General features: G+C 52.4%; 8 protein-coding genes across 8 annotated transcripts; 6 read left to right on the forward strand and 2 right to left on the reverse strand.

Moving 5' to 3' along the window:
- Nucleotides 1-267: 267 nt before the first annotated feature.
- Nucleotides 268-4,512, forward strand: GLOTRDRAFT_141510 (uncharacterized protein; the record flags this gene model as incomplete). The annotated part of the gene is made up of 14 exons (XM_007872932.1): nt 268-592; nt 643-1,250; nt 1,308-1,823; nt 1,904-2,154; nt 2,216-2,302; nt 2,353-2,436; nt 2,483-2,672; nt 2,744-2,815; nt 2,875-2,957; nt 3,020-3,130; nt 3,193-3,300; nt 3,360-3,473; nt 3,535-3,834; nt 3,890-4,512. The coding sequence occupies 14 exons, from the start codon at nt 268-270 to the stop codon at nt 4,497-4,499; spliced, it is 3,459 nt and encodes a 1,152-aa protein (XP_007871123.1). The 3' UTR covers nt 4,500-4,512.
- A 394-nt stretch (nt 4,513-4,906) lies between these two features.
- GLOTRDRAFT_133963 (uncharacterized protein) lies at nt 4,907-6,218 on the reverse strand (the record flags this gene model as incomplete). The annotated part of the gene is made up of 3 exons (XM_007872933.1): nt 4,907-5,197; nt 5,249-5,362; nt 5,412-6,218. The coding sequence occupies 3 exons, from the start codon at nt 6,216-6,218 to the stop codon at nt 4,907-4,909; spliced, it is 1,212 nt and encodes a 403-aa protein (XP_007871124.1).
- A 1,771-nt stretch (nt 6,219-7,989) lies between these two features.
- Nucleotides 7,990-9,445, forward strand: GLOTRDRAFT_133964 (uncharacterized protein; the record flags this gene model as incomplete). The annotated part of the gene is made up of 3 exons (XM_007872934.1): nt 7,990-8,279; nt 8,341-8,803; nt 8,870-9,445. 3 exons carry the CDS (start codon nt 7,990-7,992, stop codon nt 9,443-9,445), a joined length of 1,329 nt encoding a protein of 442 aa, XP_007871125.1.
- A 3,076-nt stretch (nt 9,446-12,521) lies between these two features.
- On the forward strand, nt 12,522-12,912 carry GLOTRDRAFT_133965 (uncharacterized protein; the record flags this gene model as incomplete). Its single annotated transcript, XM_007872935.1, has 2 exons — nt 12,522-12,572; nt 12,628-12,912. 2 exons carry the CDS (start codon nt 12,522-12,524, stop codon nt 12,910-12,912), a joined length of 336 nt encoding a protein of 111 aa, XP_007871126.1.
- A 2,832-nt stretch (nt 12,913-15,744) lies between these two features.
- On the reverse strand, nt 15,745-17,235 carry GLOTRDRAFT_133967 (uncharacterized protein; the record flags this gene model as incomplete). Its single annotated transcript, XM_007872936.1, has 3 exons — nt 15,745-16,437; nt 16,497-16,896; nt 16,946-17,235. 3 exons carry the CDS (start codon nt 17,233-17,235, stop codon nt 15,745-15,747), a joined length of 1,383 nt encoding a protein of 460 aa, XP_007871127.1.
- Nucleotides 17,236-18,108: 873 nt separating this feature from the next.
- On the forward strand, nt 18,109-20,476 carry GLOTRDRAFT_133968 (uncharacterized protein; the record flags this gene model as incomplete). Its single annotated transcript, XM_007872937.1, has 6 exons — nt 18,109-18,515; nt 18,583-18,695; nt 18,746-18,879; nt 18,938-19,960; nt 20,011-20,127; nt 20,201-20,476. 6 exons carry the CDS (start codon nt 18,109-18,111, stop codon nt 20,474-20,476), a joined length of 2,070 nt encoding a protein of 689 aa, XP_007871128.1.
- Nucleotides 20,477-22,203: 1,727 nt separating this feature from the next.
- Nucleotides 22,204-23,130, forward strand: GLOTRDRAFT_133969 (uncharacterized protein; the record flags this gene model as incomplete). The annotated part of the gene is made up of 1 exon (XM_007872938.1): nt 22,204-23,130. The coding sequence occupies one exon, from the start codon at nt 22,204-22,206 to the stop codon at nt 23,128-23,130; it is 927 nt and encodes a 308-aa protein (XP_007871129.1).
- Nucleotides 23,131-23,169: 39 nt separating this feature from the next.
- On the forward strand, nt 23,170-23,610 carry GLOTRDRAFT_141512 (uncharacterized protein; the record flags this gene model as incomplete). Its single annotated transcript, XM_007872939.1, has 2 exons — nt 23,170-23,277; nt 23,326-23,610. The coding sequence occupies exons 1-2, from the start codon at nt 23,203-23,205 to the stop codon at nt 23,608-23,610; spliced, it is 360 nt and encodes a 119-aa protein (XP_007871130.1). The 5' UTR covers nt 23,170-23,202.
- Nucleotides 23,611-23,986: the final 376 nt, after the last annotated feature.

The raw sequence follows: 23,986 nt of genomic DNA on the forward strand, positions 1-23,986 counted from the left end.
CTGGCCTGCTTATTGGCAGCCAAACGACGTCTCTCATCCACCGGAAGACATTTGGTGACAGGTCTTATAAATTTCAGCGCAATTGAACGTGTTTATCTATTTCTTTCCTCCTGCGCGCGACAATAGCGTCCGAAGCTGCCTCATTGTCTCCGCCCGTGCTGCAGCAGCTCAGTCTGCACTGCTGGGTCGAGCGTCTATCGCTCAACCATGCCATATCCCTCAAAAGGCTGAAACTTCTTTACGCCCACACCTAGTCGGCTAAACAACATGCAGGCTGCTCGTAATGATGTGAACTTGTCGACGCTGCAGCTTTCTTCGTCTACGGTCGAACATGCGACCATCGCGCCCGCCCGGACCGCGTCGTGGGTCCGCAATCACTCTTCCGCGAACGTCTATCGCGCACCGTCGCAGGACCAGAGGTTGGTGCCGTCGATGTACCTCAAAGATGAAGAGGAGGATAGAAGGACGATTGCGAGTCTCCCGCCGAGGATGCTCATGAAGTACGGGGACGGGAGACCGGATGAGATTATCTCGGCGGAGTACTATATTAATGGCAGAAATACGAGGAGGGTGAAGCAGGCTAACGGTCACGGTGAGTCTATCCGTTATACTCGTCTGTGTCCGGCATGGAACTTCAGGCAGGTACGCAAGTTCGTCCAGCGAAACGGCTTCCGACTACGAACGTCCACGCTCCCCCCATGCAACAATCGGTGTCCCACCCTCCTTCCACCTCCCGTCACCCTCACCCGTCTTCGTATAATACACTGCCGCGTCACACGTCCCAGCGCAGGCCCGCGAGCACGATATCCAACGACCCCCTCCCCGTCCCGCCGCCAGGATTCTCCAAATCGCTGTCAGAGTCCAGCAACGGTCGCTCGCACGTCCGCTCCTCCTCAGTACCTTTCCCAAACGGGCACCAGCTCGGGAACACCCTCGACACGCGGTTTCTGGAGAGCAGGAGCGTCGGCGGGGACGGGATCGGCGCGGGTAGCAACGCAGGGGTGCCCGCGAGCATCCTCGAGAGCACTGTTGGTGGAGGGCGGCAGGGGCGCAGACGCGGTGCTGGTCGCCCCGGACACGCACGTATGGCAAGCGACAGCGGACCGCGTGTCGATCCACAGTCCTTCGGCAATCCCATCGATGGCCCCGCATCAGTAACCGCGGGGAATGTGAACGCGAATGAGGATAAGGCGAGCGTCGCAGGCACCGAGGTCACCAATGGGTGGTACCTCCTCCCGAGCTCGAGCCAGGTGAGTGTGTCTAATCTCTGGCATGATCGATGCGCTCCTTGACCAATAAGAATGTAGTTGCCGTCCGCGCGCCGTCAACCGCGCCCACAAAATCGGCGCACGCTCACGAAGCCCCCGCCCGGTTCAGGAGGGTCGAGGCGTAGCCGCTCGCAGAGCGTGTCGTCTACCAACTCCGCGAAGGGCAAGGAGAGGGAGAAGTCGCCCGTCTCGCCCATGCAGAAGGAGAAGGGCAAGGGCAAGGAGAAGGAGAAACCGCTCCCTGTACCCCCTGCGTCGTCTTCACCCAATATAAACCCCGGCCCGCCCCCGTCGAATTCGTCGTTTGCGAATATGAGTATGAGTATGAGTAGGGATCTACAAAATCAGCCGGGGCCGGAGCAGAAGCCCCAGCATCGAGCGAGGGCGTTCTCCAGCCCTAGCGTACCGACGTTCGGGCTAGGGTTCGGGAGGCGGCGGGCGAGTGAGGGGCAGATCAACGACGCGGAGGGGAAGGGGAGTGGGCGGGGTCGGCCGTTCTTCAGGCGGTTCTTTACTACGAGTTTGGATCGTGCGAGGGCGATGGAGGACGTGGAGGTGAGGTTCTCGACCTTTCTCCAGCCACCCTTGCCTCCAGTTGCTTGGCTTTTGTACTCACGAGTGGGTTGTATGTGTAGGCGGCTCGCGCACCCAACCCGAACTCGAGTCACGGCTCGCATCGAAAGCTGGTCAAGTCGCGCCCCGGGCTGGGAGCCATACCCGGGTTCGGGCCTGAGGCTGGTCCGGCGATGTCGAACGGTACGGCGCACTCCCAAGCCACAAGCAATGCGACCGGGCACTCGCAGGCACTGGAAAGGCCGGGGATGAGGCCACGGTCGTACTCGCTCGACTCGGGGAGCTTCGTTATGATGTCTCCGCCTTCCACGGTGTGAGTTCGACGGAGTTGTTACTGGCACGTTGTGGACTCACTTGCTCCTGTCGTGGTCTAGTGCGAATCTCCACCAGCGATGGCGAGGTCCGCCGACGACGGTCGCGCCGTCGACGTATAACGGGTCCGAATATATGTACCCGCAGAGGTGAGTGGTACTACAATGAAGAGGGAGGTATCGTAATGCGTCGTGTGTAGGCCGCCTCGGGAAGGGCCTCTGCAGCACTCGATGATGTCGATGGCTGGCGCCATGTCGGATAGTGGTCACGGACATACAGCGAAGTGAGTTCACGAGTATCGATAATATTATGCTCTAACAAGGATACAGTGGCGCGAACGCAATGAGGTCGCCCAACCCCGCCGCCGCGCCCCCAAATCCGTCGACAAGCCACGGAAGGAGCCATTCGGCGGCGCAGACCCAGCAGCCGATGAGTGTTGCAAAGCCACCTTCGAGGGCACCTTCGATACAGTCCGCGCATAGGGTTCCGTTTACAGCTAGGGATTATGACGTGCACCCCGTAAGGCCGCTGTACGTCCTTTCCAATGCTCAGCTGTGTGGATGAGCGGTGAGCACTGACGACAGCAATAGTGGAAGAGTGCGACCAAGCTCTCGCACCTCGGTTTCGTCGTTCGCGGGGTCGCAGCGGACTGTGAGGCCGCCGTATGTCGCTTCGCTTTCTCGTGTGGACCGGACTGATAGATTCCTTTCGATGGTCACAGCCTGGTTCGGTCGTCGTCAGTCAGATCCACCACGCGAGCACAGCCGTCTCGCTCACTGGCGGCGTGGCTCAAGAGTGGATTCGGTGCTGGGAGGTCAGATTCATAATCTTGGTCCATTCGGATGTGACGTGCTGAAACGCTTTAGACGGAGGAAGGGCTCGGAGGGGCAAGCGAAGGCGGATGAGGCTCCTGTGGCTACCAATGACGCTCTGCCTCCTGGTTCTCCTGGGGAGGCGGGATCAGAGAGTCTCAGCAGGTAAGGCCGATCATGAGCCCGTTCTTACTCGAGAGCTTCAGGCTGAGATGAACGTTCTGCAGGCCTGAAGCTGTTCGGTCAAATAGCTCAGACCACATTGGCCGTGCAGCACGCCAGAGTTTGGATGCTGTACCAGCCCCTTCTTCCACTTTCGTTCCTCGTGGGTCGAAGTAAGATGCTTTCCTATGCCTCACAATGCCAATGCTCACCTGCACATCACTGAGTATAGTGGCACGCCACCCGGAGCAACAGTTTCGAGATCTTCCTCCCAGCAGTACTCAAGGACAAACCCCTCCCCACAGGATCCGGGGCCCAGCAACCAACCGGGTACCCGTTCATATTCGTTGAGTCTTCTGATAAAATATGGCAATAAACAATGTACTCACGCTTCGGCTTGCTTCTAGTGCCCAGAGGGCTAAAGGTCCCTCCCGTTCCGATTTCGAGAGATTGTATACAACGACAGTCCCCACGCCTCCGCCAAAGGATGTGGCCGCGCCTTCGGCCAATGGGTCGCGGTACACTGCATCTATTGGACCAGTAGATACAGACTCGAGGTTCCCCAGGCCATCGCGGGGTCCTGTTGCTCGGTCGGTGGCAGCTGAGAAGCCCAAAACTTCATCCAGGCAGGATCAGGTGACGGGGACAGGCAGGCCCCCTGTCCCCACTTCACAGCACCCCTGGGACCCGACGATGCGTCCGCACTTGTGAGTGAAGCGCACTCTTCTTGTTTTACATGTTGATTGATGGTACTTCATTCAGCTACGAAGATCGATCCCGAAAATCGATCGGCGGCGCGTCGCAGGTGTCTTGGAACATGAAGCCTATCACGATTACCCGTCCTCCGGACGGTATATCGCAGGCGCAGACGACCTATTACTCGTACGCTTCTCCCCAGGCCGCTGCGCAGGGGCATCTGGAAGCTTCTCGTCAACACGTCAATGGGACATCTCGTAGCGCAACTCATCCCCCGCCGTCTGCATCGGCTACCGTGAATGGCGTTCATGCATCTGTTGGGGCACCACAGTTGCAAGCGTTTAGCTCTGCCTACCCTCAAGCCCATGCTCCGAGAGGGATGCACCAGCACTCCCCATCGGCCCCATCCAACTATTCCTATTCGTATGCTGGCTCCGTGACGGAGAGGCCAGCAAACGGTAATGGATTCGCTTCAGGAACTCCGGAATTGCAGGCGCAAGAAGACTTTGAGCCGCCTGTCATTCCCAGTCCGTCGAGTAAAAGCCCTTTCTTTAAACGTCTCTTCGCGTCTGGCGCTAAAGGCAAAGGGATGGAGCCTGGCACGAGCGACAGCGACGAGTCGAAAAAGGCTAAAAAGACGAGAGGTCTTTCCGCTGAGAGCGCTGCGTGGCGTTGACGGGGAAGCCTTGACTTCAATAGATTATATCAAAGTTACGCTAGCTATCACTGTCATTGACTAACGCTTTTCACGACCGTCATGTACATACGTATCGTATTGTTGCGATTAGCACTACTTAGCCTCATGTTGGCTTATGCTCAAACTCATTGCGGTATCGAACTGTTGCCAAGTGCGCATTGCAAAGGGTATGGCGTTTCGAGCCGAAATCTGCGCTTGCTGCACCGCTATATGCATTCAGTGCTCTTCTACTACAGTTCTACTTCGTATGCATCTCCTGTACCTACTGGCATGGTCGTGAGAATCGTTCTGACGCGCCCAGTGAGGCCGTTTCATCGCAGTGGACAGTCTCAGTTTTAAGATATCAAAAGCGAAAACACATTACATCTCCATGCCCACGTCCAAAATTAGTACTCTTCATCTGCAGGCTCGAACCAGCACTCGTTGATAACATCTGAGTCAAGCTTGTAGCCACGCAGCATTAATTTGAGCAATGCTTCATCGTGTGTAATCGGCTTCCCCTTGTGCTCGCCGAGACGCTGCCTTGCAAACGCAAAGTCTATGAAAACGATCTCTCTGCTCTCAGGGCGAGCCATCTCAATCGGACTGAGTGGACATAATATCTGACCCCCGTGCCAATCAGTCTGCTCGATTCCAGCAAACTTGAGCACTCGCACGCAGTGGCGCAAACGGGTAACCTGAGAATTACATTTGAAACATAATAGAGAGAACTAGAAGGCGAAACGTACGAAGTCGCATTGGTCCTCCTTTGGCCACTCCTGAACTCGACATTGCCCGAACGAAGGCGCGTCGATAACTTCAGTGAAGAAGCCGGGGAACCTCCAGCCACCCGGCAAAATGAACTGGTTGAGAGTGAGTACATGGTCTGACCACCGCAAAAACATCACTCACGACGTGAAATCCATAACAGTGTGGAATCAAGGAGCCCTGGAAATGCTTAAGCCTGTCATAGACAGATTCCTCTCGGCGGATCATGTCAGCAGCGAAATTGAGGTTTAATAGACGTTCACTGGCAGGCAGGTACCACTTCACAATCGGCGCGTGTGGGTCCTTAGGATCTTCGGGATAGGGAACATAACGCTCGTCAAAAAGCTTGAGGCACAGCAATGGGCCCCTGCCGCATATTTTCCCGAAGAAGATTTGCGAATACTTCCTTGGGCCCGTCCTCTTGGCTTCCACAATCTCGAACCAAAGCTTGCCCGTCTTCAAGCTCGCATTCACTAAGTCTTGCACTGATTGATCTTTCGGCCTCATATAGCGCGATGCAATGCGTGCAGAGTCTTCCGGAATCGCGCGATGGTATTCATCCTCCTGTGCGCGCCAGAGCGTGTGACGATTCTCGACGCCATTCCATTCCACTTCGAGTTTCATACCAGGCATCAGTGGAGACTGCTCAGCTTCGGCTTCAGCAGCACGCCTCCAGGCCTTGAATGTATCCCACGCGTCTTCGCATCGCTGCATAGTGAACAGATCAAAGCTTGAGAAATCTTTCTTTAGAATATCGCCGTCACTGGTGAACGCCAACTCGTGGACGACACCCCACTGTTTCTCTTCCCGGGCGCCTTCACCAACCACGATCTCCCTTTGATTCAGTGCTCCTCGGCATGGAATGGTCGAAGCCTCTGGATGTACCTCGCATATCCCAAGCTTGCAGCCTTCAATGTATATGAGATTTGCGATCATCATTCGAACCGTCATTTCTGAAGTCTCAACGACCTGCATAACGACACCGTTGGGTAAGTCCCATTCGGTATTGTCGTACACCACGGAGGCTCGTTCGTCGCATAAGAAGCCATATCGTGCACCAGTGACGTCGCAAAGGCGACTCAGCTCAAGTACTGCGGCTCCTATTTGGCAGTTCGTTGTGAGTAATGCAGGGTAAGCTTCTCCAACGAAGTCCTCGCGGTGTATCATTCCACATTCCTTGTATCGGTCATCTTTTATAAATCATAAAGAAGGTGGAGGCACATCGGAACAACTCACAAGAAATATCCCCACTATCAGCGCTCTTTTTGGATACAACTCATCCAATAGCGCGTTCCAACGTTTCGGATTGTTGGGCCAATCATGAGACTCGTCTCTGAGGTGGAATCCGGCTAGAATAACGTGTCCAATACCTGCCCCAATAAATATGTGTGAGTGAATGCCTACAATGTGCATTGCAGACTTGTCCCGACCTTGACCACTACGGCGAGCCTCAACAAACTCCAGTTGTCCAAAAGAATCTGATGGGTCGAATAAGTCTCGATTGACGAATGTCGATACTGGATGAAGGTATTTTTCCCATATGGAACTACAATTGAGAGAGGAATATGTCATCATGCATCACAATGCATATGCAAGCTACGACTCGGGTCTTACCTGTCGTGACTGAGGTTTTTGTCATCGTCTGCCTTGAGAGGACACAATCGTAGTCGCAGAAGTAAGTAGTTTAGACGTCCGTAGGATAAATTGAAACTTCGAAGCCACTGGAATATCTCGAGCACGGCAGGAGGATCCTTTGCTTCTTCGTCTGGTAGATCAATGCATGGGCCTGGAAGCCCCAGGTAAATCTTTGGGCATATATGTGACGAGCCCGCGTCCCTGAAAGGAACTGAGAACGAGAGAAAATCGTATGGAGAGACCCAAGCTACGAGCGTGTCAGGCGCCATGTGAGTCTTACTACTCGTGAAGGGAAGGCGAAAGACGCTTCAATAAGAACAATTCACTGAAAGGTCCCGGGTTAAATACAGGAAGATATGCCCGTCGGCCCCCGCGTCGCATGTTCTTGAAAAGTCACGACACGTAAGGGAATATGTTGCGAGGTGACTGTGGGTCCCTGAGTCCAGTATACGGATCCTGATTGGTCACGGTATCAGTGTTTCACGGTCACGACAGCCCGCCTTACCCGGGACTACCTGAAGCGCAGTCCAAGCTCTCTCTCTCGAATCGGTGTAGTGCTATGCTATGACTTGTCTTGTATTCAGCTGTACAAGATGTTTCGGATCTTGATGAGAGTGCTTGCAGCGACTCAGCTTCCCAGAGTCTACCAGTCTACGACCGACTCGACTTCGACAACCGGAGTGGTGGTCGTTCCGCACACGAGCGACTGGTACACAGAAATGGTCGCAGCCGCTTTATCTCAACTATTCTGCGAGTACGCACAGCCATATCCTGGTCGCTACAGTCCAATAACTAGATTTCAAATTCTTATTCCAAACAAATACTTAACGTGACGAAGCCCGGTGGATGACCGCCGGAATGGCCATTGGTTGTCTGTCAGAGGTGGATAAGAGCAAGGAGTGAACCCACATTCCTTGTCAGACAATTGTTCAGACATTTCCCTTGTTCTCTATTGCCCGAATATCAACAGACACTAACAGTTGTGGCGGCGATACCGACCACTATAAATTGAGCTGTCAGGCGGTATATATGACATTAGAAACATATCCTGCTCCCATCCGCACAGACATATTCCTCGAGTCCAGGCATGACTGAGAAGCTCAGCAAGACACAGGCATTCCTGAAAGAGCCTTTGACTGAACTCACACCTCCGCCTGGCGAGGAGAATCTGCATCCCCCAATTCCCTACGACGCGGAAAACACTACCTCCATATGGGCTGACGAAGTTCTGAAGGACTATTGCCTTGAGGAGCAGCCGGTCAATTGGAGGAAGCACCCTCTCTGGAACACGTTCTGGGCCGCAGCAGGGAAGATCGACCAAGAACCCCACACATCTTATGTCTCTGCCATGTTTATCTATAATGAGGAGGCCACAGTGTATGTACTCACCCTTATTATCATTCTGGCTGAGACTTGAAGATACATTATCTTGACTTAGGGACGCTGTCAAAAGTCAATGTATCTCACCGGTGTGGGAGTTGATGCAGCCAATGTCCAAGCCTAATAAGACAGTCTATCAAGAATTTGCCCTGCAACTTGCGAGTCAAGGGACCGCAGACACTCAAACCACGCCCATTGTGCAGCGCTTGTACAATGCCGCGAAGTGGCGTTTCTCGGTTTTTCACCAGGTGCAGCCAGAAGTCTGGAAAGGGAAGAATGATAAGGACGCCGCTGGCGGTGTCCGGGCGGACATTGTTATGGGCCCTGTCCTTATTTCTAAGCCCAAAGACTTTCAGTCAGGTCCCGTTACTCGAGCAGCACTTAGGAAGCTAGAGATACCTGTGAAAGCATTGATAGACAATGCCCCTTATACCACCCAGAACATCATATACGATACATCGAGAGAAGATAAGTCAGATTGGGTGGCTATACAGCGGGCCCTCCTACCCATTGAATGCAAGGTACGCGGTTCACTGGCTCACGGGCCAAGGTTTATCTGATCATTTACTGACGTACAATGATGACAGAAACTAGCTATGATTGACAACTACACTCTGAAGGAGATTGCAAGCAGAGGTATTCCATTGGGAGGATCTATCAGTATTACTACTGGAAAGCCAGACAACACCAAAGCCGTCCGATACTTGATTCAACAACCCCTCCGATATGCCGTTCATTATGACAGTGGCAGATCCTGTCTCAGCGACTACAATCAATGGATCGTGTTCCGCTTGCCCGAAAAGATGGCCGAAGACTGTAAGCGATACGAGGAAAAGAAGAAACAAGTCGCAACCGCTGCTACAACAGATATTCAGATTGACGTACCCGCTACCACGGGAGGAAAGGAAAGCAAGCAGAAGAAGCATCAACCAACTGATGCAGTGGCACGGGTGGAGACGCCACCGAAAGAGAGCCGGATACAGAAGAAAAGATTGGTGGAGTGGATGAGCGCTACGCGAGATGAAGCATTGCAGCTGGTGACGTTCATATACTGGCTTCAGACCCAAGACTGTGCAGGGGGAGTGGAGCGCGATAACGCGGAGAGGGAGAAACCCCGTCAACAAGCAAAAGGAGGTACGGTTGCAAAATCGGGACAGAAATAGGCAGTTTTTTCAGCTCAGGTGCGAGGGCGCTGGTCGTCACTACTAATAGTGTGTAATATTTACGAATGTCTGTATGTACTGATATGATGTCGAGTCACCGCTGATATGCCAGAGCCCTTTCGGCTTGCCAGTGGCAGCTGGCATTGCCACTAGGAGTGCTCAATAATTGATCATTTACCGTGTTAGGTCTTTTGACGTGACGCGTCAAAACGGAGTCTTCCGGGACGGGCCCAGGCTCCTAAACCATCCCTCCTTAGCGTTCTCGCTCCTCCTTTACTTATAATCATAGTGTGGCCGCCGCGGCTGCGTTCGCCCAATGCCGATAGCGCGGGAAAAGGCTTTAGCAGATCTAGAGCAGGGGCATGGCATGCTGTGGCGTCTCGCGAATTCGATCGACTCGCAGCGACGACTTGAGCCCGGCTGCTGGAGCAACTTGCTCCTTGCACCCTGGCGATAGACTGCAGTAGTTCACACTATCACCGGCTGCAGTTCCTGCGGGCAATTAGCTTACACCTTTGTAAGAAGGGCTCCAGCATAGCTCTAACTTCTGAATCTTCAAGTTCGGCGCGGGTGAACAAGGGGCCACGTCGCAACCCCTTGGGACGCGACGTGGTTCTCATACACTATGTACATGGCTTTACTTAAATTTCTACTAGACGCTCCACTGGGAAAGACAGCGTACCGTGCCCCGGGCCGTGCAGTATGCACGGGTGGTTGCTACTAGTAAGATAGGGCCAGCTCATGTACGACTACTATCACGTGACTATTTTTGTCACACTTGGCGGGGAAAGCACGAAGTCGGTCTTATAACTTTGGGCACAGGTAGAAAACCACAGATGTTTTTTATAGGAATCAAGATACAGTACATACAAATAGTTCCTATAAAAAACATTTGAGGATCTCGACCCATGGAGATTATAATAAGCTCGACAGTGGTGATTTCTATCGATGATCTCCTCGATTTCCTTACACTGACCTGCCATATATAGGCAAAACACGTGATTGTCACGGTGTGACCAAGGTAGTCGTGTATGGACTGGCCCTATCTTAGCAGTTATGAACTGGAGTTCTGACAAGCATAAGAGCCTACGATTCAGCGTTGGATGTTGAGACGGCGTTTCGCCTCACATCTGTCTCATCCGCCTCAAACGCGAGACGAAGACAGACTAATCATCCACCACCTCGGGCGTCCCGGAAGGCACCCGGAAACTCCAGAGTTGCTGGCAAGAATGCACTGCCACATCTGCAGCCGCGGGTATATAGCACCAATGTACGCGCGGTTACACTCCTGTTCTGCAACGCTTATCGCCTAATAGCTGAAAGTTTATCATGCTCTTGTCCCCACTGCAAATCCTAGACCTTAGGGTACCTGTACCGGCACCATCCGATGACTTGTTGTCGACTCGACATACCGTCGCATACGACCGAGTCGCGGAAAGTGGACCTGACTCATACAAGCTCTGCCATTGGGACCCCAGCTTTGACAAATGGGACACTTACAGGATCGAGAAGGCACTTATGCGGATGAGATACTCTTTACTGGAGTCTCCGGACCTGCAGATACATTCCAGGTATGAATTTGTGCGACGCTGGAAACTATTGGAGAACTAATGACTTTGCTCCAAAAAACCTGTACATGTGATCTTGTATTAAAGCCTATCTCAGAAGTATCTACAGCCTGTCATAGACGTCTCTCACCGTTTCTTTTTCTCTCCGGACAATACGCATGGTCCTCTGCAAGCTACGTTAACCGAGGGACATGAAGGTAAGGCGGAACTTTCATCGCCAGTCTTACCTGAGGATATGTAACGACCGACAGTAGGTCATATAGTCCAAGTAGGGTTTCACGTGGATGACGCCGACGCGCCCAATCGAACTTGGAAGGGGTCTTGCAGCGGTGACATTCCATGGGAACGCTCGAAGAGATGCATTTGCATCGTGATATTTGCGGTTCGCTGCTCTATTACTCTACTGCGACAGTGAATTGACGAAGCACTTTCAGGAGCCTGGCACAATACAGGCAGAGCGCGTACCATGCAGCCTGCAGGCAGGTCCTATGGCTAATCTCGTGAAGGAAGCAGCCGCGCAATGCGAAGAAACTGAGGCAACAGTTGCAATTATCACCGACGAGATACGCTCCCTCGTCGTAAGGCGAAAACTCGTCAGGAGTACGTGGATCAACGCCGAGATTTTCTCGACTGATGAAGTTTCGATTCGGAGGCTTATCGCCCATTTCGTTTACTGCGAGACTTTTCAGGCGGGGCTGTGTGCACTGGACTTTATTCCACCATCACCCATACGGTCGGGTGCTGAGGCTCAAAGGCAGCCTAGACCTCTGCCGAGGCTCCTGTTGCGGAGGTCATTCGAAGACTTCGACGTTTATACCATGCAGAGGAACAGACTGGCTTGGGGGGATTTCATGATATGGTGGAAGATCTACAGCGAAGAGGCGAGAATATCGGGCAAGGCGCCATGGAGCCTGCATCCTGGCACATGTCTTCCCGTCTCACAACCACGCATCTTCGCTGAGGGTGGACATAACACATGGGTCCCGCAGGGACGCCCGTTTTTTCCCATTCCAGCGGAGACGAAAGCGCTGGTTACGCGACATTATAGACCGAGGGATGACTACTTGCATAATATCCTCTACACCGGCAAAATCCACGATCCGGACCCCCAAGGCCACTGGTTTCAAATTTCCGCGATTATACGTGCCGGTTCAGATCTATACTCTCAAACCTTTCTAGGTCATTTCGACTCACGCGGCCCACTCTTGTGCTTGAAACTCTTCGATGAACGGTTCTTTCCCTTGCCAGAATGGCGTCCTTGGCATTGCGCACGACAACGGCTTAATGACTTAAATCTGGCTATTGATATGGCACGGCGAGAGGAAGCTGCGTACAAGCAGCTGGAATATCTTCAAGGCTCCCTTCTTCCACACTGTTATGGGTTTCACAAGGCAAGTGCTTGTCCCGGGGATGAGTGACCTGTACTAACTGAATGATATAAATAGTTCCTCCTTCCGGGCGGATGGCACGTATACGGCTTGCTCATGGAGGCTATCAATGGCCCTACCATGGACATGTCGGATATCAAAGACCGACCACGCGAGCAACAAATAGACATCGTAGGTTGCAATGCAATACCGCCTTGGTCTGTATCGAACTGACCTTTCTCGCCAGATAAGGCGGCTGCGGCATGGGCTCAGAGCCAGCCGATTTGCGGGAATCGAGCAGACAGACTGGAAACTTGATCAGATTTTGTGCCCTCCAAACCCCGAGAATCCCACCTTTGCCCCTGATATCGTATTCGTTGATTTTGCATTTGCTCTGCAGAACTGGGGCGAGGTAATGGGATGCCCTCTCCACCGTGAACCCGGAGCGCTTGCGTCCGCACTACGCGCATGGGGAGTTGATCGTGAAATCATGGAGTCCTGTTGGTTCGAAGCCACCGAGGAAGAGTACTGATCGCGCTTTAAATATTCATTTAGTGCATGCCACTAGTAGTAGTAGCAGAATGCAGCTCAGTTGCTGCCGTGTAACGTATACATTCCAGTCATATTGTACCAATTTACATTGTGGTTAATGGACATCCTGCCCGTCATCGCCTCCGCGTCTCAGTGCATCAACTGGAGCAGTTGCTCTGGGACTACAGGCCCTTTGTTCCACTCCTCTCATCCAGGCCTGGCGCCTGCTGCATCACCGACGGTAGGAAGACCGAATACTGCAGTCACAAACCAGATACTCTTGTCACCTGTCGGTCCATGTTCGTCCATCAACGTGGGCAGAACCGCACGTGGAACCATGACTGGTATTGGCATCCGTCCTCATCGCTTTCCCGTTGCGCAAGCCACTGCCACCATTACCGAGCTCGGCGATCCCACTGACACCAGCTGTCGACGCGGCACACGCCTCGCTTCCTCTGTCTAACGTACCAAAGTCCTCCCCCGTCGAAGGCTCCAGCGCACGCCCATCCTTCCCCTGACCGTAGATCGCAAAGCCGCCCTCGGCGCTCCACAGCTTCCTGTCCGACTGCGGTGGGACGACCCAGGTCTCAATCTCGATCGCGAGGACGGCGAACGCCTTGCAGAACCAGTACGGGGAGCCGGGGGAGTTGTAGTTTTCGGTCATGTTGTGGATCGGGTAGCAATAGCCGATCGTCATCGTGACGTCCGGGTAGTACGCGCCGGGCTGCTTAGCCCAGTACATGTGAGCGCGGCGGGGTAGTTCGACGTCGGCGAAGGCGAGAGCGCCCCAGAACGATGGCATCGCCGCACGATACGTGAGCAAACGGGATTTGACCCTGGCCAAATCGACGTACGCTGTGACATTACCCCGGACCAGTGCTTGAGGGATGGATTATGCCAGAGCATGGACAATATGTTTCATAGCTTCAACTCGCCTCATACCTTCTTCACCCTGATTGCGAGGGCGACCATTGATGGGATTCCCAAAGGACTGTGAATCGACACACGGTCCGCTGTCGCTTGCCATACGCGCGTGTCCGGAGGGACCAGCACCGCGTCTGCGCCCCAGCCGCCCTCCACCTACAGCGCTCTCGAGGATGCTCGCGGGCATCCCTGTAGTGCTACCCGCGCCGATCCCGTCCCCGCCGACGCTCCTGCTCTCCAGAAACCGCGTGTCGAGGGTGTTCCCGGGCTGGTGCCCGTTTGGAAAAGGTACTGAGGAGGAGCGAATGTGCGAGCGACCGTTGCTGGACTCTGACAGCGATTTGGAGAATCCTGGCGGCGGGACGGGGAGGGGGTCGTTGGATATCGTGCTGGCGGGCCTGCGCTGGGAGGTGTGACGCGGCAGCGTATTATACAAAGATGGATGAGGGTGACAGGACGTGGAAGGAGGGTGGGACACCGATTGTTGCATGGGGGGAGCGTGGACGTTCGTAGTCGGAAGCCGTTTCGCTGGACGAACTTGCGTACCTGCCTGAAGTTCCATGCCGGACACAGACGAGTATAACGGATAGACTCACCGTGACCGTTAGCCTGCTTCACCCTCCTCGTATTTCTGCCATTAATATAGTACTCCGCCGAGATAATCTCATCCGGTCTCCCGTCCCCGTGCTTCATGAGCATCCTCGGCGGGAGACTCGCAATCGTCCGCCTATCCTCCTCTTCATCTTTGAGGTACATCGACGGCACCGACCTCTGGTCCTGCGACGGTGCGCGATAGACGTTCGCGGAAGAGTGATTGCGGACCCACGACGCGGTCCGGGCGGGCGCGATGGTCGCATGTTCGACCGTAGACGAAGAAAGCTGCAGCGTGGACAAGTTCACATCAGGACGAGCAGCCTGCATGTTGTTTAGCCGACTAGGTGTGGGCGTAAAGAAGTTTCAGCCTTTTGAGGGATATGGCATGGTTGAGCGATAGACGCTCGACCCAGCAGTGCAGACTGAGCTGCTGCAGCACGGGCGGAGACAATGAGGCAGCTTCGGACGCTATTGTCGCGCGCAGGAGGAAAGAAATAGATAAACACGTTCGGTTACGCTGAAATCTATAAAACTCGTCGCAAATGTCTTCCGGTGGATGAGAGACGTTGTTTGACTGGCAATCAGCAGGCCAGCGTCGACTCCGTCGAGGCAGAGCACGCTCGTCAGAACCGTGGGAAGGCACTCTACACCGGACGGCTGGGCTACGCGGCGTCTCATTGGCTGAACGAACTTAGAGGGGCCGTAGGATAGAGTAAGTCGCTGCTGCCCGAGTCTCCCTAGAAGCATGACAGAGGCATTAATTTGGCATGCAGAAAGTTTTAGGCTGGGCACTTTACTCAAGCAAGTAGAGAAAATTCCATTCTGGAACCACTAGTATTGGGCATCCACGACATATTCTCAAGCACGGATATTCAATACCAGCTCTAGACTCGGATGTCTTTCTTACGATTACATCGGTAACTCTTATAGATAGGCCTCAAAATTTTACGTATCCCTTGCTGTAAGAGCACTATTCATACAAGTGTCATGATACGAGTCAATCAATTCCTACTTTGACATAGGATAATCGGCGAAGAGACAACTGAGCTCACTCATCCTTGACAACATCCAATGATTATGGGCCGTCATGTGAGACTCCTATATCCATCCCATAAGAGATGTTCTTAGACACACCACATCAACCTTACAAGCTATCACTGAGTTTAAGGCTGTAGTAATTTATTCTCTTACACTTCGAGAAAGTGCGAAATACATAGGTACATTATACATACATTCACTACAACCAACAAAATTGGACCGTCGTCAAGGATAACCCAGAGACTCATACGGAGCCTCTGGAGTCCACTACTGGTGGTTACTTTCTTGTTTGGCGACTCGTCTCCACACCGCCCATCTCACCTTGGGGGACACTGGTAAGTAACTGCACTGTGTGAGATGTCTCCGTATGTTTGTCCGTTTTCTCTTTTTTCTGGAGCGCAAAGTCCTTTCCCACATCCTCCCACCATCCTACCATGCCTTTCGTTGTAGTCCATGCGCTGAAGAGAACCAAGTAGCGCACATTTTCCTCGTCCGCATATATCCATGTTACTTCTTTCTTCGAGTCTCCAGCGCTGGGTTGTCCTTTGGGTTGAGTACCTTCCGAGCTGCTTCCAATAACTTCTTCACCTGGTTTGCTCGTTGCGGTATGAGAGGGAGAAAACACTTCCGTCTCGGGCTTCTTCCCGCCCGTCGTCCCCTCTTCCTTCGATTTATTCTTAGTGTGCCCTCGAGCACTCTTCCGGACGCCCTTCCTCGACTTTATTTGATTTTTGTAACGCTTTGCATCCTCTGGCAAGGTGCTCGGCACCATGGCTACCAAATTATGCCTGTAGTCTCCCAATGCTGCCATGTCGGTGTCATAGTGAACAGCATAACGAAGCATCTGCTGAAGAGAGGCCCGCATCCCGAGTACATGGCCCTCATATTTGCCTGTGGGTATGCTTCCCCCTAGCTTGATAGCGTCTTTAGCTATCGTATTCAGCGCTTCAAAATCTATCTGGCCTAGCTTCTGCACTCATACATGTTGCGTCAGCCTTGCATCAACAGGATAGAGTGTATACCACGTACCTTCACTTCAAAGGGAAATAAATTCATCTCGATATCAAAAATGGCAGGGTCCTTGCGTGCCTCAGATACCCGACTTTTGCTGGTCGTAGGCCTCTCTGATTTGAGCTCCGTGGCCACCGCATCCTGACGCGCCTCCATTCCGCGAGTCCTGGCTTCCTTCTTATGGAATAAAACGGAGAATATCAAATCCGTCCGGACACCACCAGCAGTATCTCGGGCATTTGCAGAACTCCATTGTTCAATCGGCAGCTGAATATATGTATCATAGGCCATGGCGGCAGCGGCCGTCCGCAATTCAGTAGTAAGGCACTGGTTCTTGTCATTGACTTGGGTATTATGGCTTTTCTCCGGCTCCATCAGCTGCCATACTGGATGCACCAGTTGCGAGTGCAAGGCTTGCCTGGATGAGTATCAGCTTCTCGCATATAGATATTATCAAGTATACTCACACCGTGGAGCCTTCACTTTCAATGTATTTGGTTGCAATGCGAAGTGTCTGCGGCTCGATATCTAAGCCGTGCAGCAAAGCCTCGAACGTTTTGAATTCTTCATGATCGCGAAGCAGCGAGAAATTGGGCTTTAAGCAGTAGTCCGAGAGGACCTGATCCGCCCATAAGGCTGTCTTCGTGTGGCGCCTAGCGCTTATATTCACGTCGAGTAGGCCTTTTGTTGGCGCCCGTTCCACTGCTGGTAGCCTGGAAGCTACCCATCTCTCTGACTTGCTGGGTACTGAGGTCATTGTACGGTGTCCTGTTGGATTAGTGAGGAGTGTTGCGAGTTGATGCTTCCTTTCAAACCGAAGCTATGACACTCAGGCTTTTTATATGGTATATTAGGCCACATTTGCCACGACATTCTGTCTTTCTGGCGTTTCCGGTATGCAGATACAAGGTGATTCTTCTCAGAAAGCAAACAAAGCACCTGGTATTGCAAAACCTGTCATCGGGTATGGGGGAGTTCGATAATAAAGGTGGACTTGGCGTACTGTCGGAGTAAGGGAATATTCATGCTAGGGTGATTGGTCAGCATGAGATCTAATCTTCATCAGACTCTCGCTTCATGTAGTTATCTGTGAGGACCAAGATTGTATCCCTACGATCTCCAGGTAAAGTAGTTTGGAGCGCGTGCACACAATTCAATGAAGGCAGCGGCACAAGCACCCAGTTGGAAACATCGCACAAGATCTGTATCATTTGTAATGGATGAATACAATAACATTAAGAGGGTTTCATGTCCGTCCACCCGAAAGCTCTGATATGCTGAGGAAGGGCCGTGATTGGCAGTGAGTTCAAAGTTTCGGGAAGTGCGGTCGTTTGATAAGGGAGTGAGTGACTAAGACATATTAATCGGTGCGATACATCTCTATATCAAAACACGCATTGGAAGCCGTACCGTATCTTTAGAAAGTTTAAGATCATGTTACAGCTTCAAACACAAGGACTCAAGGAGTGCGACTCGGAGTGGAATCAGTTGCTTCATAAGTATGTTCCGTGGCGCAATCAACAAGCACGTGGCGACCTCAATAATGAAGACCAACCATGATCATTGTTGCCATGCCAGTGGTATAAAAGCCTGGTGTTTGGACGCCTATGCAGTATACTACAGAACGAACATGCCACCTTCGCCTCCGCCCTCCAGTCCCGCCTCCGGGTGTCCCTATGATCCCAACATCAGTGGTGATTCTGGCGAGACACTGAATCTCGTCAGGGACCACTACGGCGATCTCCTTCTGGTCACTCCGGCCGATTTTTTGTCTTTCCCAGTCCCAGTCCGTACAGGGGAACAAGACTTCAGCTTTCCCAACCTCATAACTGCCCCAAGCCCCACCTCTGAGGATGTTCAAACCACAGATCCTGACCTCTTAGAAAATGATACTGAGGATCCACCTGCTGTTCTCGAAGTATATGATTGGTGGAACAAGCTCAGCCTCTCCTATAAATTCTGCTTCAGTGATTTGCTCTTGAGGTTTCGGTCATGCCTCATTGACTCTAGGGATGACTACCTTTTGACCGCACATAGGTGAGCCTTTCGGTGACGTCTTGTCCATGGTAAAGTTCATTGGTAGAGCCTGATACCCTTGCCACAGCTCCGTCATAGCCAAGTATCTCTTACCGGCACTAAAATTTGCGAATCGGGATATCTTTGATCCTGTGAGCAACCTCGGGCCGCTAGAAATCAGAGAAGTGCGAACAGCAAATGGTAGAAGCTGAGTTATTTAACCAATATTGCTCTCACATCTCGGTCTGTAGGCATGGACCAGGCCTTCATACTGGGATTCCGCATCCATGACAAGTCCCAAGGTTGGGATGCTAATCCCAAGTTCACCAAGTTTTCTGAGGAGATACCGATGAACAAGAGGGCTCTATTAACAGGGATATTTTTGGTAAGTGAAGCAGTCCATCAGCATCGACAACAGTTAAACGAATCATACCATTATAAAGAAACCTGGAACGATACACCGGGATGACTTGACTGGTGACTCCAAACCCATGATGGTTCCTTCAGGAAGTCAGATCGGAATGATCGTTCTGGAGCTTAAACGCCTATGTGATATTACTGGCGCATCATATGGCTTCTTCTCTGACGAGATAGTCTCTGTCGTCTACGACAATACAGAGTGTCGACCGCCAGAGAGGGCAGTCCTGCAAGTCATTGACCCAAGGAAGATTTCTGTCCGTATGATGATTTCGATCCTCTTATGGGTCGAAGCAAACCGGTTCTGTATAAACGCGACAGTTATCTTACCGCGTCCCAGCCCATACCAAGGCGCGTTATGGCGAGGATGGCTCAAGGTTCCGGGCGGAGAGATGAAGGAGCTCATTCTTTACACTCGCGCGATAAGCCCGGAGAACGGAATCCTGAAGAGAACCTTCTCCGAGTTTGATATCTACACTCTTCAACGTTGTCCGGGAGCATGGGCTGGTTTTGTCGAATGGAAACAGGCCGTCGAAGCTCAGGCCAGATCATCTCCGCTGAAAGCGGGAGACATCCTGAAGGTGAACTGGGATGCAATCGAGAAACAGTATACGCTCTGGCGCGCGGAGCCTGACGCATACTACCACGATATTCCCGAAGAGTCTGCCCGCATTGCGTTGCGGTACATGAGGCCAAAAGATCGTTCACTCCAAGCTTGGGCGGCGAAGGCGAAGCCTGAGGAACTGTGGTTTGAGATCGAGGAAGTTCGAAGTGCTGGCTCGCGTCAATTTTCTCAAATTTTCTTCGGGAGACTATGCGGCAGAGGACCGCTGCTTTGTCTCAAGCTGTTCGACGAACGGTACTTTCCGTTCCCTGACGACCCTGATGATGACGAAGCACCTACGGTGGACTTCGAAAATACGCACGCGAGCCAACTGCTCATGAACCTCCATTTTGCTGTGGATATGATCCGCCGCGAGGAGTCTGTGTATGACCGACTGAGAGATTTCCAAGGCTCCTTTATTCCACATTGTTATGGATTTCATACGGTGAGCAATTTGAATATTTCCCCGAGATGACGTGTCTGACCTCCTGCTAGTTTACTTTGCCAGGGAATACTTGGACGTTCCCCGGCTTGCTCATGGAGATAATCGAGGGTCCTGAGATCGGCGATTGCGAAGTGCACCGCTGGACCATTGAGGAACAACGAGACTTCGTAAGTTATACTGCAGTGTGCACAGTAGTGATACTGCGTCTCTCAGGCTCGCGACTGATTCCTACTCCCTCAGGTCACCCATGTACGGCACTGCGAGCGGGTGTTCAAGTTCGCTGAAATCGAGCAGACGGATTGGAATGACCGGCAGATGATGTGTCCCGTGGATTCTTCTGGTCATCGGCACGCCGTATTTCTCGACTTCGCATTTGCGAACCAGCGGTTGGGGGAGCATAGAGGAAAGCCGCCCACGGAAGATGCTATAGTTCTGAAATATCTCCTTATTGACAGCGGCATCGACAGGAAAGTCATGGATGAGTGTTGGTTTCCCCTGGTGGCTGACGAGCAGTGAGACATGGTTGGGAAATCAACTACCTCCCGCTTGATAATGCCCCTTGGAACACATCCTCCAATACTATTCAAACGCTGATCTTCGTGCGCTAGTATGTTACCTGTGAATAGTCCAATGAGTTCAATGTCGACAACATCTCTTGATTCTCTTCATCGATTGGGAGATCACCTACTCACAACATGTCATCCTCCAGAAATTCGGAGATGGTGATTTTCATTTCCTCAGATGAGTAAATGTGTATGCGTGCAGGGATGAGGCAGTCTAATTATAGATAAACTCGCTCTGCATGTAGCGGCGTATGCTCATACCTGCCTGGAAGAAGACGACTAGTCTACGCTGCTGCCCATGAAGAAGAGCCGGATGGCTGCGGAGAAGACGAACACAGTGATCGCATTCGCTTGCTAGGCGTACTGACCGGTGAGGCGGCGTTGACACTGGAAGCGATAGTAAGCGTAGAGCCGTCACGTATTGACGGTCTCCTATGGCTTAAAGGAAAGTTCGGGTGGGCAATGATGGTGGTGCGGCTATAGTATACGGCTCTTCAAGGTCATGTCTACTACGCGGGGTCGAAGTGTATGAATGGCTGAGGGAAGATGACGAACATTCAAATCAGGAAACACCAAATTCTATAGTGGTTTCCCCCCGGACACATAGTCCTCCATAGGTCTATAGAGGTCGGATAGGGGGAAACCAAAATAGGCAGTCATAGGTGAGATGCGTTTCCTGATGTTTGCAGGGAGCCGCGGGAATGGTCAACGACAGCCTTGGCAGAACGGTCATAGGACGCAATCAACCTTCCCGAACGTTAACAACTCTCTCGATTGCTCACTGTCCTTTCGTTCTGTAGGTCGACGTCCTAGTAAGTGGTCTGACGGAGGCGGCCTTCCGTCTACGTCGGTGCCAGTTCAAGACACGTTGACGCCACGAAGACATTACCGTCACCACCGCCATCCCAGCCTATCTTCGATCTTCCTGAAGTACAGAATATTAGGCCTGCGCCTTAAAGCTACCAGTACTATGCTCGTCTCCCCACTGCAGCTTCTAAATGCCCAGGTACCTGTGCGAGCACGTGCACCATCTGGTGTGTTTGCTACAGATCGTACCATCTCGTACAACCTCAGGCTTGCGGAAGGCGCACCGGACACATATATATTAGACCGCGGGTTCCCATCGTTCGGCGAATCGGAAATGGTGGGACTCAAGCTAGCTCTTCTACGCATGAGGTACTGTTTGCTGGAGTCTCCAGAACTGCAAGTATCCTCTAGGTATGCATCCGTCGTCGCATTCTCTACCAACCTTATACGTATAATCTGGGGGAAGCGTATATGAGAAGTACCTACAACCTGTCGTGGATCTGGTGAATCGTTTCTTCTTCCCCCCCGATAATGCGCACGGCCCTTTGCAGGCGAGGTCCACTGAAGGGAGCGAAAGTATGGCGCCATTTCATGACAATTCACAGGAGCCGAGTCTAAAACTGAGCCCAGATATACGGCACCTGGCCCACATTGGTTTCCGTGTCGATGACTCCGATTCTCCTGGACGAGTTTGGAAGGGGCCACGCACCGAAGTCAAAACATGGAAAGCGTCCAAGAGATGTATTTGTGTCGTCTTATTCGTGGTTTGTTCAACTCATATCTCGTCGATTCAGCTAACTGACCTGGAGTGTGTAGGATGTTAGCACTATCCAAGTCGAAAGTCTACCTTGTGTCCTCTATGCAGGGTCGCCTATGGCTAGCCTCGTTGCCGAAGCTATGGTTCAGTGCCAGGAAACGGAAGCCACATATGCCATCATCACCGACGAAGTCCGATCGCTCGTGCTACGAAGCAACGTAGATCTAGAAACTGACATCGACGCTGAGATATTTGTCGCTGAGAAGGTCTCTATTCGACAAATTATTACCCATTTTGTCTACAGAGAGACTCGGGAAAAGGGCCTCTGTGTTTTGGATTATGTTTCCTCAGACCCTGTCTGGTCAGGCGTTACAGCTTCGAGGAACCCTAGGCCCTTGCCGAGACTCCTGCTACGCAGGTCATTCGAGGACTTCGATGTGTATACCATGCAGAGGGACAAGTTGGCTTGGGACGATTTTATGATATGGTGGAAGATATACGACGAGGAGGCCGGGATTTCTGGCATGGCCCCATGGAACCTGCAACCTGGTACACGTCTTCCCGCCTCGCAATTACGCATCTTTGGCGAAGGGGGACATCAGGTGTGGATCCCACAAGGTCGCCCCTTTATCCCCATCCCATTCGAGACAAAAGCACTAGTCGTGCGACGTTACAGACCAAGGGAAGACCACCTGCATCATCTCTACGCCGGAAGAGTGCACGATCCAAACTCCCAGGGCCACTCGTTCGAGATCTCGTCCGCTATATCGGCCGGCCGAGCGCAATACTCTCAGACCTTTCTGGGCCGCTTCGACGGAGAGGGACCGCTCATGTGCTTGAAACTCTTCGATGAACGTTTCTTTCCCTTACCAGAGCGTGCATGGGGCCATCAGTATCGCCATTCTCGAGAGAGACTTACGGACTTCAACCTTGCTCTGGACATGATTCGACGAGAGGAAGCGGTTTACAAGCGGCTTGAGTATCTTCAAGGCTATCTTATTCCGCACTGTTACGGCTTCCACAAGGCACGTCCCAGTCTGTAGAGTGCCGAACAGTACTAATCGCATAGCGTCTAGTTTCTACTGCCGGGTGGGTGGCACGTATACGGGCTGCTCATGGAAGCTATTGACGGCCCTACGTTGGAGATGTTGGATATCAAAGACCGACCACAGGAGCAACAAATCGACTTCGTGCGTCGAACTGTAGCTTCTCCTCCCCTTTGCTCACCTGTTCGGTAGATCACGCGGCTTCGTCACGGACTCAGGGCCATCAGATTTGCGGGAATTGAGCAGACGGACTGGCATCTCAATCAAATTCTGTGTCCTCCAGACCCCCGGGATCCGAGCCTCGCCCCGGACATTGTGTTCATTGATTTTGCTTTTGCTCTGCAGAATCTTGGCGAGGAGGAGGGATGCCCCCTCCATCTTGATCCGAGAAACCTTGAAAATGCACTATATGATTGGGGAATTGACGAAGACATCATGAAGTCCTGTTGGTTCGAAGCCACTGAGGAAGAGTACTGATCGCGCTTCAAATCTTCATTCGGCGCATGCTACCAGTAGACAGAATACAGCTGAAGCGCTGCTGTATGTCGTATACAATCCAGTCATGATTTACCAATATACATTGAGGTTAATGGACATCCTGCCCGTCATCGCCTCCGCGTCTCAGTGCATTAACTGCCACATGTACGACCGCGGGTACTTGTATGAGGTCAGACCGGTTTACTGCCTCCCGCATCTGGTATACGATGCTCGTGTCTCCCCTGCAGTTCATAGACCTTCCGGTACCTATCCAGGCACCATCTGACTTTTTATTGTCGAAGCATACTCGTAGTACTGCCAGTGTCGCATACGACCCCAAGCCACTTGAACGTGACGGCGCATCCGGCTCTTATGA

The sequence above is a fragment of the Gloeophyllum trabeum genome (assembly GCF_000344685.1).
Source record: "Gloeophyllum trabeum ATCC 11539 unplaced genomic scaffold GLOTRscaffold_00021, whole genome shotgun sequence".
NCBI lineage: Eukaryota > Fungi > Basidiomycota > Agaricomycetes > Gloeophyllales > Gloeophyllaceae > Gloeophyllum > Gloeophyllum trabeum.